The sequence below is a fragment of the Thunnus maccoyii genome, chromosome 3, assembly GCF_910596095.1.
Source record: "Thunnus maccoyii chromosome 3, fThuMac1.1, whole genome shotgun sequence".
Taxonomy (NCBI): domain Eukaryota; kingdom Metazoa; phylum Chordata; class Actinopteri; order Scombriformes; family Scombridae; genus Thunnus; species Thunnus maccoyii.
Genome location: NC_056535.1, coordinates 27578949 through 27595908, shown reverse-complemented (window position 1 = coordinate 27595908; position 16960 = coordinate 27578949). Strand labels below are relative to the sequence as shown.

General features: G+C 40.0%; 1 protein-coding gene across 4 annotated transcripts in view; it reads right to left on the bottom strand.

Moving 5' to 3' along the window:
- Positions 1 to 16960, bottom strand: part of ephb2b (eph receptor B2b) — a 123607-nt gene that overhangs the window by 13070 nt on the left and 93577 nt on the right. For all 4 annotated transcript variants that reach the window (XM_042405995.1, XM_042405997.1, XM_042405996.1 and 1 more), the window contains exons 6-8: positions 4638 to 4762; positions 3123 to 3285; positions 1526 to 1634 (exon numbers count right to left, since the gene is read on the bottom strand). In XM_042405995.1, coding sequence (XP_042261929.1) covers positions 1526 to 1634; positions 3123 to 3285; positions 4638 to 4762 — 397 coding nt within the window. The remainder of the gene's footprint in view (positions 1 to 1525; positions 1635 to 3122; positions 3286 to 4637; positions 4763 to 16960) is intronic.

Here is a 16960-nt window from a genome sequence, read left to right as displayed (position 1 = left end):
GGTTCAAAGAGAGGGAGCGGGGAGGGGCAGAGACACAGATCAAACACCCCCAGGTCTACCTACGCTGAAGATACACCACCTCAGCACACATGGGGAGACAGGACTTTATAGATAGAGAAGCAGCCAGTTTTTTTATTTTATTAAAAATGTAGCCTTCCATGCGGTCACACCACACAAAGTTGTCTTTGTTTCTAGTGCACTCCAGGTGGGCAGCTGCAGTGATACGAAACTGCTGTATGCATCGTTTTGAAAAGTACGGGGACATGTAACAAATTTTCTTTGTTTAAAATCTATACAAAAAGGGGGGTATATAATTTTAAATTCCTTGTAGGTAGTTGTGGCGAGCACATGAATACAAACATTTTTTAATTCTGAAAGGTTAATGACGCGGACTGTGTGATGCATTGTGGGATAGTTTGGACACATCACAAAAGAATACAAATGAGAATTTTGACCTGGACTCTACCAGACAGCAATAACGTCTTCAAAGTAAACAAAAAAAAAAAAAAAAAAAAAATATATAGTAAATGCAAAACATTTAAAACAAATCAAAATTATAATTTCAAATCTGAATCTTCATATACATATACAGTATTTCTGCAATGTCGCATTGAAAAATATTAAACAGAAACCAATTATTGAAGTGCAGTACTTTTCACTGAGAGGTCAAAACAAATTTGTATGACTTTGACTACATGATTTAACCAGGTAAATGTGAGATCTTTTGCATAGAACAATAACATTTCACATTTTAAAAACTGCCATACATGTATATTTTTTTAAAGTTATTTGACCCTTTTGAAGATGGGGATAGTTTTAATTCAACACTGGCTCCACCATGTTTTTTCTATTTTATCAATTTAATGTGCTAGAGCTGTTCTCAGTTGAGGTTATAACTTCTGAGCAGCTTCACAATATTAAACATATTTAAACATCTTCTGAAGTTTAGTGATGGGTTCAATACTTTTTTTATTTCTTTGACTGTCCAACAGTTGTCAAAACTCTCAGTCACGCACTCTTTCATTTTGTCTTGGCCATGATCCCAAACTATCATTTTCCCAAAGCATGACCTACATCAGTAGCCTGTCATGATCCAAGATAGTGATATATTGTGTGTGAAGTGGTGTATCTAAAATTCAGAAAAAATTGAGGGAAGTCTGCTGGCTGAATACATAGACATAAATTAATCTTGTACTTCTGTGAACCAAAATACCTTATAGGAACTGAGTTATAGTTTTAATATGTGGCCCCAGTGGGAACTGAAGTCCTTGGCAGAGTTACAAACATTTGATACCCACTGAGCAGGAGCACCTACAAAACTTCATGATGTTAGCAATGTTGACTTTTATATATTATTTCCGCTGCTGAAAGACTGGAATTTATTAAGAATTAATATCTTTGAACCCAGGTGGTTTTATCTCTACAACCCACATTTATCAAATCGACAGACCTCATGAATAAAAACACAACAAGGAGACATGTCCACTTTGCCAGCTTTATGAAAACTGGGACAGGACTGACTCACCGGTTACAGACAATGATGATGACGACCACAGCAATGAGGAAGACCAGGCCAGCGGCTGCAGAGCCGATGATGAGAGGTAGCTTCTCCTGAATGCTGGTGTTGTATTCCTCTGTAGAAAGAAGAAACACGTCCATAAACATATGGCCAAGGACACACACACACACACACACAGAGTCACAAGCTGAGACACATGGGTTAACATCTGAGCCACTGCATATGGAGGGAGCAATGGGTGACAGACAGACATACGGCTGGGTGAACCAATGAGCATCCTGGCATCTTGACTGGCTGCATGGACCGTTTTCCAAAGCACACTGAATGTGCTCAGAGGCCTGATATGGACAAATCATCTGGCAGAAAGTGTGTGAAGTGTGGAGAGAGAGCATGTTTGGGTGAGACCCAGACTGATTAGGCAGCCAAGATTGGGAATCCACCTACTGAATGAGCACACAGAGGCCAGAGCCAGATCCTTCTCTTGAGCACTACAAATGACACATGACTTCACGATTCCAGCCAGATACACGGGTTAGCGAATTCCTCAGAGCTGTACCCACTTCTGGATAATATATTGTACTCTATGATACAAAACTTCTTTAACCACAGAGAGGGAAATCATTTATTATATTATATTATATATTGAATATTGAATAAATGTAAAAATCTTTAACAAAAAACACAATTTATTGTGCCAATTGTAGTTTAACTGTTCTTTGAAGACATTTTTTGCATCTTCTGCTTAGTTTTCCCTTCACATTCTATTACTGTAAACATTTTCAGAGCTGTACATAAAAGGACATTGTTTACTTTTTACTATGGTAATCAGTGTATTCTTGCAGCAGGAAACAACTTTATGGGTGCATAGGGACACACAATCTGGGGCAAAATCAGAACGAACTGATCTACCTTTCTTTAAGAAAATATTTTTCAGTGAAAAACTGTAAACAATGAGCCTCATGTATTCTCAGTTTACTCAGTATTTACAGTTATGAGTCAGTTCAGTATCTTTAGTGCTGTGATCTGTGCCTGTGGCAGCATCAGGGATGTTTGTATGAAAGTTCAGGCTAATGATGGCCCTGGGCATAGCAGGCTGAAGGAAATGAGATGTTCAGAGGGGAAAACCCAGGCCTTGGCTCTAACGTTAACCTACATGACTGATGTTTACTGAATGTTCCCTCTTCTCCCAGTCATGTCATAGTACAAAGATAAGACTTCGACCTCATCCTTGACTTAAAGCCGTATGGTGGCAATTGGCAAAAAGCTTTCTTCAGCAAAAAGATATGTTTGTTTGAATGGAGGAAATCTGTGTAGCACATAGAGGACGTAAAACTGAAATGTAAAAATGGGAATAATTCAATCATTATGTATATAATCTGAGATGTTTCCTAATACTGAGAAATACATGATGAAATTTAAGAACACGATTTCAAGTCCCACTAATCTGATTTCACAGTACTTGTGTTGTTTACTCCACAACATTATTCCTTCTCATTCCCAAAGCTGTCTGTACCCATTCTATGGTGCATGGCGTGTCGGTGTGCCACGCATGATAGGTGGTAACAGCTCTGCGTGCTTTGGTGAACATTGGCTGAATTCTCACCCTCAGTCATGGTCTGGAAGTACAGTTTGCCACTGTAGCGTCCAAACCCAGCGACGGTGCGGGCCCGGACCTGGAACACGTAGATGCTTCCTGGCTTGAGGCCACGGATGACCACTGTGTTGGTCTGGCTCCTGACAGTGGTGGAGTTATATTCTGATTGGTCCTGGGAGAAGAAAAACAACATGTTAAATTTGTGCACATTAGTAATTACAGTCCAATTGTGAAGGCTAACAATTATGAAATGCCACGTGAATAAATTACATACTATGTTAAGATTTAAGAGGACGTTGGAGGACAAATGATATTATGGTATTAGTGAGCACAACACTGAGTTTTAGTATAGTGATTTTAAGACCTCAAAAGATATCAAAATCGTTTTGATTTCGACTTGATTAGCAGCTACTTTTAGGCAAATAATAGTGTAAATGTCTTGTTACTGTACTAAGCAAAAATACACCACATAATGTTTCTCTCCAACATGTACAGTTTAAATCTTAAACCGAACCTGAAAAATCGGGAGCAGAAACGGCACAGAAAGAAAACAGTGATACTCATCTCTACATGTATTTTACAAACATCCACCACAATAGAACTCATTTGAATATTTTGCTACCACAAAAAAGCAGCAGGCATGTTTGATAAAGCAGCAGGACTGAAAAAGGCAGTCACCCAGCAGCTGCAGTTAAGAAGGTAGATTTGGTGGCAGTTTCAGGTCAGGCGGCTTTTCTGAGCCATGCCTTCTGATGATCAGAGCTGTATTTCACTGCCATACTCCTCTCCAGAATGCTGACAGGTCTGAGAGTGGAGACTGAGACTCTTTTAGCTGCTCCCTTCAACCCACTGCTCAGCACACACTTCTGAGCCACAGCAGGGGCCGGGACAATTGTTTTGACAGCTCTCTCCAGCAGTGTCAGAAAAGGGAATTATACTCAAAAGTGGAACAGCTCAGCATGTAGACGAAAGCTTGATAAATGTTGTGTGTATGTGCGTATACGCATATGTAGATCTACGCGATTGTTTCTGTGTGTCTGCGGATGGCTTAAAGCATTAAAGTGATCACTGTGCTTGAATCAACGCATATTTGTGACTGCAAGTGCTCTTGTGAGAAAGTATGCTGATCCGGAGGAGCTTGCCCCATAAATACTATTTTTACAGCAGTCAGCGCACCATTGTTTCAACCACAAGTCTCTGCGTATCAATCCCCAGTGGCTCTACTGCAGGGCTGAGCGCGGTTTCCTTTCCCAGTGACTGACCGTGATTATAATTGAAAGAGAATGAGCAGAAGTTCTAAGCAATGTTCAGAAGCTTTGTCTACTTGCCTCCTAGGATGTGCTGTTATGCAAATGAACGGGTGGAGATATGGGTGGAGTGTTTAAATGTACAACTAAATAAAGAGTCAGTTTTTACCATTAGTGCATAATTTATTAGCTGGATATGGAGAAAGCGAAGCAGAACATATATTTATATGGATCAGTGAGGGCTTGGGGGAAGAATATGTTGCTACATCAATCCTACCTTCTCATAATACTGTAGTTCATAGTCCAGGATGACTCCATTCGGCTGGTCAGGCTGGGACCAGGAAAGAGTGATGCTGTCCACTGTACGACTGACCTGGTGCATTATAGATACAGTGGATGGAGCTGTGAAGAGACAAAAGAGTGTGTTAAGGATGAGGTTTTGCAAAGGTGTAGTACGTACTGCCATTAAGACTATGTAATATACTGCAGTCTCCTTTCAGAGAGCCTCATGGCTAGACGTGCACTGTAGGTTGGCAAGTTACAACACTGGCTAAACCACACAGGCCTGCCTTATGGGACTTCCCACTATGAAATGTGATTTTCCTGTGATTAATTTGCGCTTGTCATACTGCTGATAACAGACCACCTTCTGCAAATAAATCTTTTTAAAAATCGCCAGACCAGAGAGCGCTGTGGGTGCAGAACGTATGACATGAAGTAAGCCCATTTTGTCGGCCACATGAACTAAATAAACAAATAGCGTGAATCATAAGAGCCACAAAAATGCTACACAACATCCTTTTTGTGAAGCTTTTTTGTCCTCCACATTCTAATTTTATTTTGTTTAGTTTAGTTTATGCATATTTCCTTGTAGATGACAGTTTAAAGGACCATAGCAGTGATTTTCCATGCTACAAATTGCATGTGTTTTAAATTACTGTCAACAATTTTTCCAAATCCAATTTTTAGATTATTGCCTTACCTTCCAGGCACACATTGGTTTTCCGTGAATCTCAAAAATGTATGAAAATCACCATTTTAAAACTTACATTTGATAGGGATGACACTTATTTATTTGTCAAGGTGACAGTATAATTGACGTGGGTTTTTGAAAACTCTGAATGTTATAACATTTTAAGGTTTCAGAGACAACTGATGAACGGCAAACTTTTCAATGCAACAAGCAGTGACATTGGCACTGCACTTTTTTGCCACCTCATTGTTTTTTTGCCTTCTAAATTAGATTTTCTAACGTGATGTTGTTCAGAAGCCGACTTCCAACAATTTAAACTTAGAACTGGTTCTTTCCCACAACTGCAGGACCACACACTGATATTGCAACTCAACCAAAAAAAACATTAAGATGACTAACTGTTGACTGCGACAAATTAACTTTCTCAAGCGAGTTTCTCTGCAAATAGATTTTTGTAGCGTTCTAAAATGAACAGAAACAAATGTTCATTTCAGTAAAATCTGAATAAAAAGGTATGGTACACTTTAACGAATGGTTTGTAGTAAATGTACATGAAGCTAAAACATAAAAAAAAAAAACCATGGCATGGTTCTTCAAGAAAAGCCAGAAAAGTTTTCGACTTTTGCTATATCATATTCATCTTAAAAAGCCATTTAACCCAACATTAATCTTCTATTCAGTCTTTATTTTGTGAAAAATCAGGTGGTATAATATTGTAATATTATTGCATTTTCTTGAAAGTGATAATATCTCAAAGGTTTCTCATGGTGTCACATAACAGAAAAATATAAAAAGTGTAATAATTTCACTCCATTTTTTTTCATTAATTTTCAAGAAAACACTATTTTAAGACTTCTTCGTAAATCACTTGTTACAGCATGGGTGGTCTACTATAGTCTTGCATAACCCGACGACCTAAAACATTGTACATTCTTTTTAGTACAACCATGAGGTCAGGGGGGTGTGATCAACTCAAGTCCTCCAACAACCATTAAGATTAGTTCAGGGTGCCGTAGGTCAGTGTAAAGCTAAGAGAAGCTGAAGATAAAAAGCTCTGTCTGGGGAGCCTGGCAAGGCCTGCAGGTCTCTATGAGCCTCTGTGTGTATGCGTGAAAGGGTAGGCTGGGTGTGGGTCAGAACAGGCGGGGTGCTGGGAAAGATTTATGGACAACAAGCCCCACGCTCATCCCCTTCAGGCCCGTGCAGCACACACACACACAGCCCTCAGCCAGCAGCACAGTGGCTCCCCTGAGTCCCAGCAATAAACACAGAAGTCTCTCCATCGGCACGCGTTCTCTATGGAAAATCCACTGACTGGAAAACTACAACAACCACGCCTCTGTAATCTAAGATTGCTGCATGTGTGTGGTTTTTACATCTTCTGTACAATGCATCTGTTTTGTTACTGTTTGTTCAAAGAAATTCTACAACTGAGTAACAGACAGTAGACATGTCTTTCTGAACATTGTCCTGAAGCAGGGAAGAGAATATGGTTCATAAGTGACCACAGTGACTCAGAGCCAATGATAAAAAGTCCCTTTTATAACCTTACTCACTCTCATCAGCTAATCAGCCAAGCCTTGCATGCCCTCTGACCCAAACAGAAGCATCTATCTGAGGCAGCAAATTATGATCTCTCATATAAACAGTGATGGTCAATGGACTGAGTATGTCCTCATGTGCTGCTGCCAGCAGATAATAAATAGATGGTCTGTATTTCATCTCACTGAAGCACTTACACCATGACGGCTTGTGACTCTGCAGCGTACATACATCATGTCCCTTTCCTGGAGCCGGAGGTACAGTAATGTATACAGTATCCAGTCAGGACACCGGTCCCGGGAATCTCTCCCATCTCACTGTACTCACCCATTTGTTTGCAGTCACAAGACGACAGCCTAATAAGGCAAACAGTTACTCTAAGGGGAACTCACGAGTATCCCATTACGGATGTACATATATTCAAGACTGCCACATGGCCTTTTCCTGCATAGCATTTCCATTAAACACACACACAGCAATGCCTAGTAACCTGATACAGGGCCACAGAAACAAAGGCAGCTCATGTATTCATGTACAGAGGATGGACACATGCCAACATGAAAAGCTGTTGGAGGAGAACACTGTGGTTTTCTTCTACTAAAGGACAACTTCCAGACAGCGGGGTGGCAGTCGCCATGTCTGGGCTGAAGAAACCGATAAAGGGCGGTGTAACAGAAAACAAACTGAGATTAAATTAAAGGAAGACATGACTGTTAGTGCGAGGGTAAATACAGAGAGAAAAAAACATAAAGTGTTGAAACATTTGGCTTGTAGAGAAAATAGCAATCCAGCTGTGTTCCTGTATTTCAAGTAAATTCAGTACATGCATTTCAAGCTAAACTGACGTTCCACCAATTGACTGTGGAATGTAGTAGTATGCCAAGTCAACGTTTCATTGCAGTGCGGCCTACAGCACCGATCCACATATGAAAGCCATTTTCGTACATCTAATTTATGTACTCCAAATCTACAAGTCTCCATTGTATTCCAAATCTTCAAGTGCACCTAGAATTTTTTCCCCAAGTTAATCTATCATTTAAAGAGTTCGGTAAATACTTTCATTACTTTTCTTTCATTTCTTACTTATATTTTTCATTGTGTCAACATCTCTCACTGAGTTATGCCACTAAATACATGTTTTAGTTGTTTTAAGCCATTTTCTTTGTTATTATAATAATTATTTTTAAATCATGTGGATTCCACCCCATTAAAGACAATTAGAAATGGAAAACAAAGATGTAAGAAAGTTTCCCAGTCATTTATATACTCCTATACTGAGCCAACTCATCAAAAACTGTCAAGTCAGATCAGTTTCTTCAAAGTGGATGAGCTCAACTTTCACTGTATGCTTTATTTATAGGTTTTCTCAATGAATGCTCTATTCATGTTCTTAAAACTAATGAAGCGTTTATAATGACAAAGACAGGGATTGTGAGTTATATAATTAAATTAGATGGCTGATTTGGAAAGATAAATGGCCTTGATGAATATGTCTCTAACAGAAGTATTTTGTGAGTTTCCCATTTCCCACAGAGGAGTAAGAGAGAGATAGAGGAGTCTCAGCCATGAGCGACGCTAGTGATAAAACATCTTATTTGCAAAACCTGAAATACATTAATGATGATGACCACTAATGTTAAATACAAGGTGTTAAATTTCCCTTAATGCGATTCACAGTGTTGGAATATATTTTAAAACACTTCCATTATGAACAGATTGTGTTTAAATGTTTTGATCTCAAATATATCCAAGCCTGCAAATAGCTCAGAGATAATCAGAGTGAGAAATTAAATTAAATAGTGAATATACCAGGGCCTAAGAGGTCCACTTGAAACTTTCAAGGTTGTATATCACATTGCTTAATTGTGAAAGGATGGGAAGCCCCAGCTGAATTGGGTTTCAGACCCCACATTATTACTCAGCCTGATATGAAAGACAGCGCTTTGGAGTCTATTCTAGCATGACGCTCTGGCCTTGGCCCAGCTACAGAGAATACAAAGGCGCTGTTTTGCTCAACATCTCTAATAGATGTTTTACTGTTATGTTTGAACACCTAGTAACTACGCTAATCAATTAAAGATGGAGTTTACAGGGATCTTCCACTCACTTAAACCTAAGCCGATTTAATGGGGCATGCTTCTGCGAACGCGTGCACAGAAATGAGGCTTTCACCAGTCCCATTCGCATAAAATTTATATCTGTTATCTTTTATTCTGCCACACTCTTTCGGTGGGCTTTTCCACTCTACAACCATGTTCCTTGCTCAGGAATGCTGGGTGATTGGCATCTTCATTAAACAAGGTGAGACCATTGTGGATGGTTGGCAGGAGAGGGCTCAGTCATGGGTCTCCATGCCTAAAACACCCTCATCGGACAAACCTCCAGGAGTGGAGGGTCCTGCAGATGCTCTAGGACTTAAAGACACCCACAGTAACTCCTAGATAGAGCCATGTTTGGAGGGACAGGGGGTGGAATGATCACAGCAATCAAAATAATGGCTTTTATTTCCTGCAGCTGACTTATTTTATGGACAGCAGGAGACAACTCCACCTCGTGCTTGATACCTTTTGCTTCGGCTCTGTATCAGTCCAACAAACAACGAAGCGCAGAAAAAAAAATAAAAAAAATCTTCAACATTTGCTGGCACATGAATCATACGCTTCTTAGAAAGTATATGTTTAAGGCTCTGTGACCATGTGGCTCTGATTTGATTAGACGTTCTAGTGCAGGGAGCAATGCTATGATTTGGGGAAGATGGGGGAGGTAGCGAGAACAGGTCAGGGCTCGTAAATCCCTTTTCCTTTTCATTGTAAAAATCGGTTTCCCCACATCGCAATCTCTCCCAAAGGGCCCAAACCAGCTGGTCCTCTACCAGACAGCCTCTCAAACAGGCTGCCACTGCTCCACTCTCTCCGACTGCCGTCCATTTATGAGCATCGCATCGAGCCGTCTTAAAGGGAGAGGCCCATATTTGCATGTACTTTTAGCATGCTGGCAGCCTGCCCTGTTTCCCCAGCTGCAAAGGATTGTGGGTTTTACATCTATAAAGATTTTCCAGTGCAGTAAAGCTACAAAAGTGAGATTTCAGTTCATCAAGCTTTAAACCATCTGCACTGGAAAAGATTGGGGACTATAATACACTCATATACACACCATAAGCTAATTCTAAAATAGGCACTTCAGGGGCTTGAAGAGTTTTCAGATGCTTGCAGAGGTTAGGGTTTAAATCTAAGCCAACCCGGCAAATCTGCAGACAGAGATACAACCCAGATAAGTATGTGTGGGGACAATGCTGTGGAGGAAATTGGGAGATGATTCTTTCACCACTGCTGAGCTAACCATCATACAATCAAAAAAAGTCAAATCATTTCTTAGAGATTCTCTGTTGGTGGGTTGTGCTGAAAAAAAGTCAGTGCTACTTGACCATTTGAGACACTTTGAGCTTTAAAAACATTGTTTGTGTTAACAAATTCACTGTTGTTGTTAGAAAAGTTAACAATATAAGGGCTTCCGTAAAAATCAAAATGGTTCTTCAGTAGTTAAAATGAATCCTGGAATTTGGTGGATGGTCTTGAAGCAGCTAAAGCATCCTACAAGAACATCCACAGTATTGAATGACTATCTCCATTTTGTCCTAAATGTTGGTGGACTGTGAAAACACCAGTAAATAATGGAAATAATTCTTATTCTTAGGACTTTATCATTCTATCACTGACAAAGCTTAATATGTTGTATTATTATTAATATACTAGAATGATGTGAATACCAATAAAACTGAACCAAACGAAAAAAAGGTCAAACATGGTTCTGGGTTCTAGTTCTTGAAAAGGTTCCTTTAGCACAGAAGACATTTTACACTTTCTCAAAAAGCCATTTAGAAATAATCAGAAAATTGTTTCCTTATTTCTGCACTCTTCTCCCAAAGGACCCTAACCTGGACAAAAATGCCATATCCGGTGCTATATGAAACATTTAAGGTATATTGTAACAATTCGATTCAATTTAAAACCTCTGTATTTTACAAACATTTACAGATCTGCTGTGGTCCTTAAGTCACTTGGGGCTGATTTGGGCTGAACAGACACAATATTTGAGCTGTCCACCACAGGGATGTGGAATGAGGGTTTTGACTCACAGAGCTCTGGGGGAAACTGGACTCTGTTTAATCAGCAAGCTGCTTTTCTGCATTTAAACAACTTCTAAACTGGCATCTGCGTGGAGAAAAACTCCACAAACCGCAGAATGCATGTCAATATTCTACAATGTTGGAAAGACTGGTGTGGGCTGCAGCCTTCTTTTTCTCTGATTTGGTCAGTGGCATGCAAAAATATTTTGTTTTATCAAGTTAATAGCTACGTCGGTAGTGCAAAAACAGAAGAATGCTTACGTGAGCAGAACAGAGTTGAATAGCTGTTTCAGGAAGGTGTTTTATGAATGGACATGATTCAGTTCATGTTAACATCACAACAGCCATTGCAACAAAATGAGAAAAATTAAAAAATGAGAATATGTGCTAATGCATAAGAGTGTGTGAAAAACAGTTCATGAATAATGTCCTGGGTTCAAATACTGAGAAGTACATCTACAATATAAAAGTAAATCTAAAATCCATATGAACAGTGAGTTTGGCTTTCTCAAAAATGGAGCTCTCTTGGGAAATGTGGAACTACATGCCCATTATTTGACTATTATTTTAAGCAATGCCCTGATTCATACTCATTCACATTAAACAAAAAATTCATATACAGGAAGCTGCTTGTCTGACCAGTTCCTATCCATGGAGCGGCTTCAAAGTATCATTCTTACAACACACAAGATGTGGAAATTGCATCCAGCACATCTGCTGTAGTTCTATTTCAATGCAAAGCTTTGACTTTTGGCTTAACATTGAAATCATGCTTATCTACACAGTATGAGGTTTCTGCAATGAGTGGCACACAAAAGCAAGGATTATAAAAGATCATCTCCGCTTATAAAGTTCCTGACCCCAATTTACACATAAAACCTTCAAGAGCATGATGGTGGATGCAGATCGCATGATCTGTGTGAGTGAATTGAGGCTACATTAAAAAATGAGAGGTATTAGTGACATCTGAGTAGAAGCAGGGGGGAAACAGCTCGTCGTGCTCAGACCAGAGACTCCAGACAGCGGCAAGACGGTCGCTCAGACAATGACAACTCTGTTTTGCTGCTGCCTTAAAAGGAATACTTATATGTCACCACAGGAATTTGAACTTCAGAGTATGTTTGGCAAAGAGAAAGGGAGAGAAAGAAGAAGAGAGAAGAGAAAGGCTAAAGAGGAATGGAAAGGGGAGAGCCACTGAGTTTATCATACAGAATATCCATTTTCTTAATTGGTGAAGTTAACTCCTAGAGTTTATATATAGATTAATACAAAAACATAGTGCTGATTGGATCATGACCCCTTTTTGCTGCATCACCTTTATTTATTTATTTATCCTTAATTATCACTATCGTCCTTCTCTGCGATGTAAAAAGTAAATAAATGTCTGCATTAAAGCCTGGTCAATTATTCAGGCATTTTAGTGTATAGCTAATGCACTCAACAAGAATTAATTGTACATTCACATTATGTTGTCTTTTACAGCCCACTGGGCCAAAAGATTGTGGCCTTTTAACCTAGATTTATATGCAGGCGATGTGCATTCCCTATTCCTCTCTTCTTTGCACAGGCTAAAACCTACAGATCACATCTTGGAGGAAAAGATCCATATAATGTACCCATAAAAAACACATGGCTACTGAATGATTTATGAACAAGATCGATTAACTAATTTTGACAATCCATGTGCTAATTCTCTTCTGGGAAGTTATAATTAAATTCATATCGCATGCATAGGTTATTTAAAGTCATCTGATGAACTTAACTGTCAACCCTGAAGGCTGCTTACCACACATTTTATCACAAAGCTAATCTCACTCTCTCTGCTGCAGTGCCTGCCTGAATCTATCTTTGTAAACAGGTTGCTCGGTATCAACAGTAGCATGAATGTGGTGTATGTGTGGCTGGCTGGCTGACTACCAGAGCAGCCCTCTCTCAAGGCTCTGTCAGTACTGAGCTCCAGGTGCACACTGAGGCCTCCTGTCTGTCTGCCTGGCTGACCTACACTGGCACCCACCATATGTGCCCTTCTTAACACCTTCTGTCACTGTCACACTGCACGCCATGTATACTGGTGGTCCCTGTCTGACTCTCTGTCTCTCAGCCTGTTTATTTTTCGTTCTCACGTATTGAAAGCTGAGCTATTGCTTCGAGCAATTGCTGTTTTGTTGTGAAAATGCGATATACTATTATATATATTATATATTCTTACCTTACTTCCTATATAACATGTCAATGACTTCATGTAATGAGTGAACAACCATTCCTTAAGCTGGATTTTAAGTTTATTATTTATTAGGACATCGCCTACTAAAACAGACAAATTTTTAAGAAATTTTCATAAAAGAAATTTCTACCAGTTCATAATAACGTGCACTGTTGTGTAAAGATTAATTGTATGCACTGACTAGCTCATAACAAGTTCTGTGATCTATGAAATCACTTAAAATGACAACAGAGAAGATAAGTATAGATAATCAACCAAAAAAGCCATGTCACATGAATTGGACTAAATAGATTCCGTACTTTTTTTAACTGGGGACCCTGCCCTATGGCCAGATTTGGCTGGCTGGTGCACCGGCACATTCTGGCAGTCCCACCTGGCTCTGCACCAGTGCTTTTCACACCATGGCCCAGTGGAGCAGCAAAGTCCCTGGTAGCCTAGTTACAATAGACCTGGGCAATTTGGACAATATTAAGTCATAAATCTTCCCTAGACCATATGAAAATTATGCACCCCCATCCTCTGAGTAATGTGGTTCACTTCCACAATCAGCCAGTTCACCTGATAAGAAACCAATTGAGTCCCTCTGCTTCTCCACAGCATTAGCAGCAGACGCCGCAGCTCACCTTGAGTTAATGAAATGCCTAAACAAATATGTCCTCTGGAATCTAATATACCCAGCTACTACAGACTGCAGTATGGCATACACACAGGGTACATAGAGATCTAATTTATCTGTTGTGCAATGCTGAATTCTCAGAATATAATGATAGTTTGCATTCAGGCAGGTGATAATCTCTCTTCTGTGCATTGAAATCGATGATGCAGCAGCTCTACAGTATAAAGCTAGCAAATAACTCCCAGTTATATTTTAGTTAGCTATTATTTATTTGTGTCTTCATAATTTAAAGCAACAGTCTAGCCTGTATACAGTGTCATTATGTGTATATCAATTATTTTGTAAGCCATAAAAGAAGCTTAATACACAAATGAATTACATATAGCAATGACCGCAACTTCCACCTAAGCCTTCCTTAATCAGAACCATTCCATTTGAATATTATTGGCAGCTTAATCACAGGCTTGGGAGTGCTGACCTGAAATCAAACACTGGCTGACATATGTGTGCAGTATGTGGATACATAAAAATATGTACTGTGTGTGTTTGCAGCCTGTCTATCCAGCCATGTGTCTCAGGCTGTGTAAAGACAGAATGGCAGGATGTAATACTGTGAAGTCTATTAGTACAAAATCACATACAGCCTCTCGGCTGTCAGAAACATTTGATTAAACTTCATGGTGGGAATGTGGTTTCAGTAACAATTTTCTCTTCATACAACAATGAATTTAGGCCAACTAAGGTAAAGGGATAGAGAGAACGAAGAGAAGGAGGAGGGAAAACGTATGAGAACAGAGTGGAAATCGGTCTGATATGGTAAATATGTGCTCTGAGATGATGTACATACTCGGGTACTTCTTGAAGCACCTCTCAGAAAGAGAGGCACTCTAGCTGTTTTACTTAACTGATTTAAATCTTATTCTTATACCTACTCTTCTTCTACAATAGAGCAGTGACTCCAGCCTTTTACCTTCTCAGCCTCACCTGACCGGAACCAACCATCTGCTTAGGTTACGTAAGGGCACATATGTACACCCATAATCTTACTGGTAGAGCAGATTATCTCCACCAACATCATAAATACAACAACATCGACAACAAAAAACCCATTTCATACATCACCACAGAGAGGGTGACCTATTTAACAAACTATGATCATAAAAATACATAAATTAAATAACTTTAGATTCTCTTATTTGTTTAACCATATAACTTATTAACTGACACAAAAAACCCTCTTAATGTTAGGATGAGCGACAAAAGCTTACTTTTCAAATACGTCAAAAATACAGTAATTTGCTCTCTTATAGTCAAAAACAAGTAAGTGAGCTTCAAAAAAGTAAAGGCTATGAAATGAGCTCATTTCAGTCATTTCCAGTGAAAGCTGAGCAAATTTTTGGACAGTGGCTAGAGCTCAGGAAGTAGAGCGGGTCGTCCACTAATCACAGGGTTGGGCGATCAATCCCGAGCTCTTTCCTCCTTTTTTTGTTCGGTAATCAGCCACCTCCGTAGTATTAAGTGCCAAGTTGGACATATCAGAGCTTTCGGAAATATCTTCCCATTTGTAATTACAATTGGGATGTTGATGTTAACGCTATTTACAAGACGGAAACTCATGACACAAATATGGCATAAGGCCACACTTTGGATTAAAGTGCTGTAAATGAAATCCATTTAAAATCCATCCATCCTCTTCTTTAAAGTGGGATCACTTGTCAAGGATCACCGCAATGCCAGAACATTTAGTCGAGTATTTCAAAACTCAACGACTGCATTACGATAGATGCTTGTAATGCGCCAATGCAATAACACATTTATATTTGACCCCTCCGCCCATGCTGTTACCATACGTCTACTGTATGTGAGACTGGTCTTATCACTGCTCTCACCTATCAGACCCAGTTAAATCACTGTGACACCCAGACACCCAGACACTCTATGGTGTTCACCCTCAGTCCCTGACAGAAAGCATCAGATTTGCAACTCTGTGTCTCACTCCCTCCACTAATTTAACGTCATGCAAAGAGTAGCATTTTATAGACAGAGGAAAGCCAAAGTAGATGGCTTACTTGTGACTCATTATAATAAAAGCACTTGGAGGTGCATTTCAAGGTCTCTGCGGATTCTACACAATGCGAGTTTTAGAGAATTAGTCATATGCTTATAAAACGGACTCAAACGCCATTCAGCACGGCATCTCCTTTTGTGTGGCATTACAGTGTGTAATCAAGCGCTGCACTTTCCAAGGCAATAACGTCCTTTATCACAGAGGAACTGTCGCCAACCACCTACAGGGTGGGAGGATAAGCTCTGTGGGTAATAGAGTGTGGTGGGTGCTTGATTGGGTATGGAGAGTGAGAAGTTTTGCTCACATCTCACACCACTCTCCCCCTCCTTGCCCTCACCCTTCACACCAACAAGTCATAGATGAGGACGCAAGACAGCCACGCAAGAAATGAGGCACACTTTCACGCCACTCACTTTCAATTTACTTATTTGTTGCTTTCATGGAACACTTCAGCCTCCTGGCTTAATACAAGCTTACTAAATGACTGATTAACACACATGTATGTACATAAAATTTACTTTGTTTTTTTTTTGTTTTTCTTCATCTCAAGCTCTCATTCTCAGTGTAACAGGGAGGCACAGAACTGGCTGAGGTAATTAGGGGTGACATGATGTTTATGTAACCTCCAAGCCTCACAAACCAGATGCAATTATGTGCTCCTGGTCCCTGTGACCCCAGCCCTGTAGCATAGCACCACAAAACTGCAATCCCGTGTCCCGGGAGTGAGCCTGGTTTTGCAGGGTGATGGGGGAAGGTGCGAGGGTGGAGCGGTGGCAAGCAAGAGTTTAGTTCTTTTCACAGCTCCCTGTGACGGGAGCTCTTGCTGCCTAATCCAAAGTGACGGGCACTTCAGTGGAGAGGGCGCAGAGCCCCCCAATTTCCGCCAGGACCCCTCGGCAGGGGAAGCAGAGAAGCCAAGGGTTGGGATGGCAGACTTATTGTGGTCCAGTGAGAAAGAGTGGGGCAGGGGCCTCATTACAACGCTTAACTGCACTCACAGGCCCTCATTAACCCACCACACCAGTGACTCAAATCAAAACAGACAATAAAA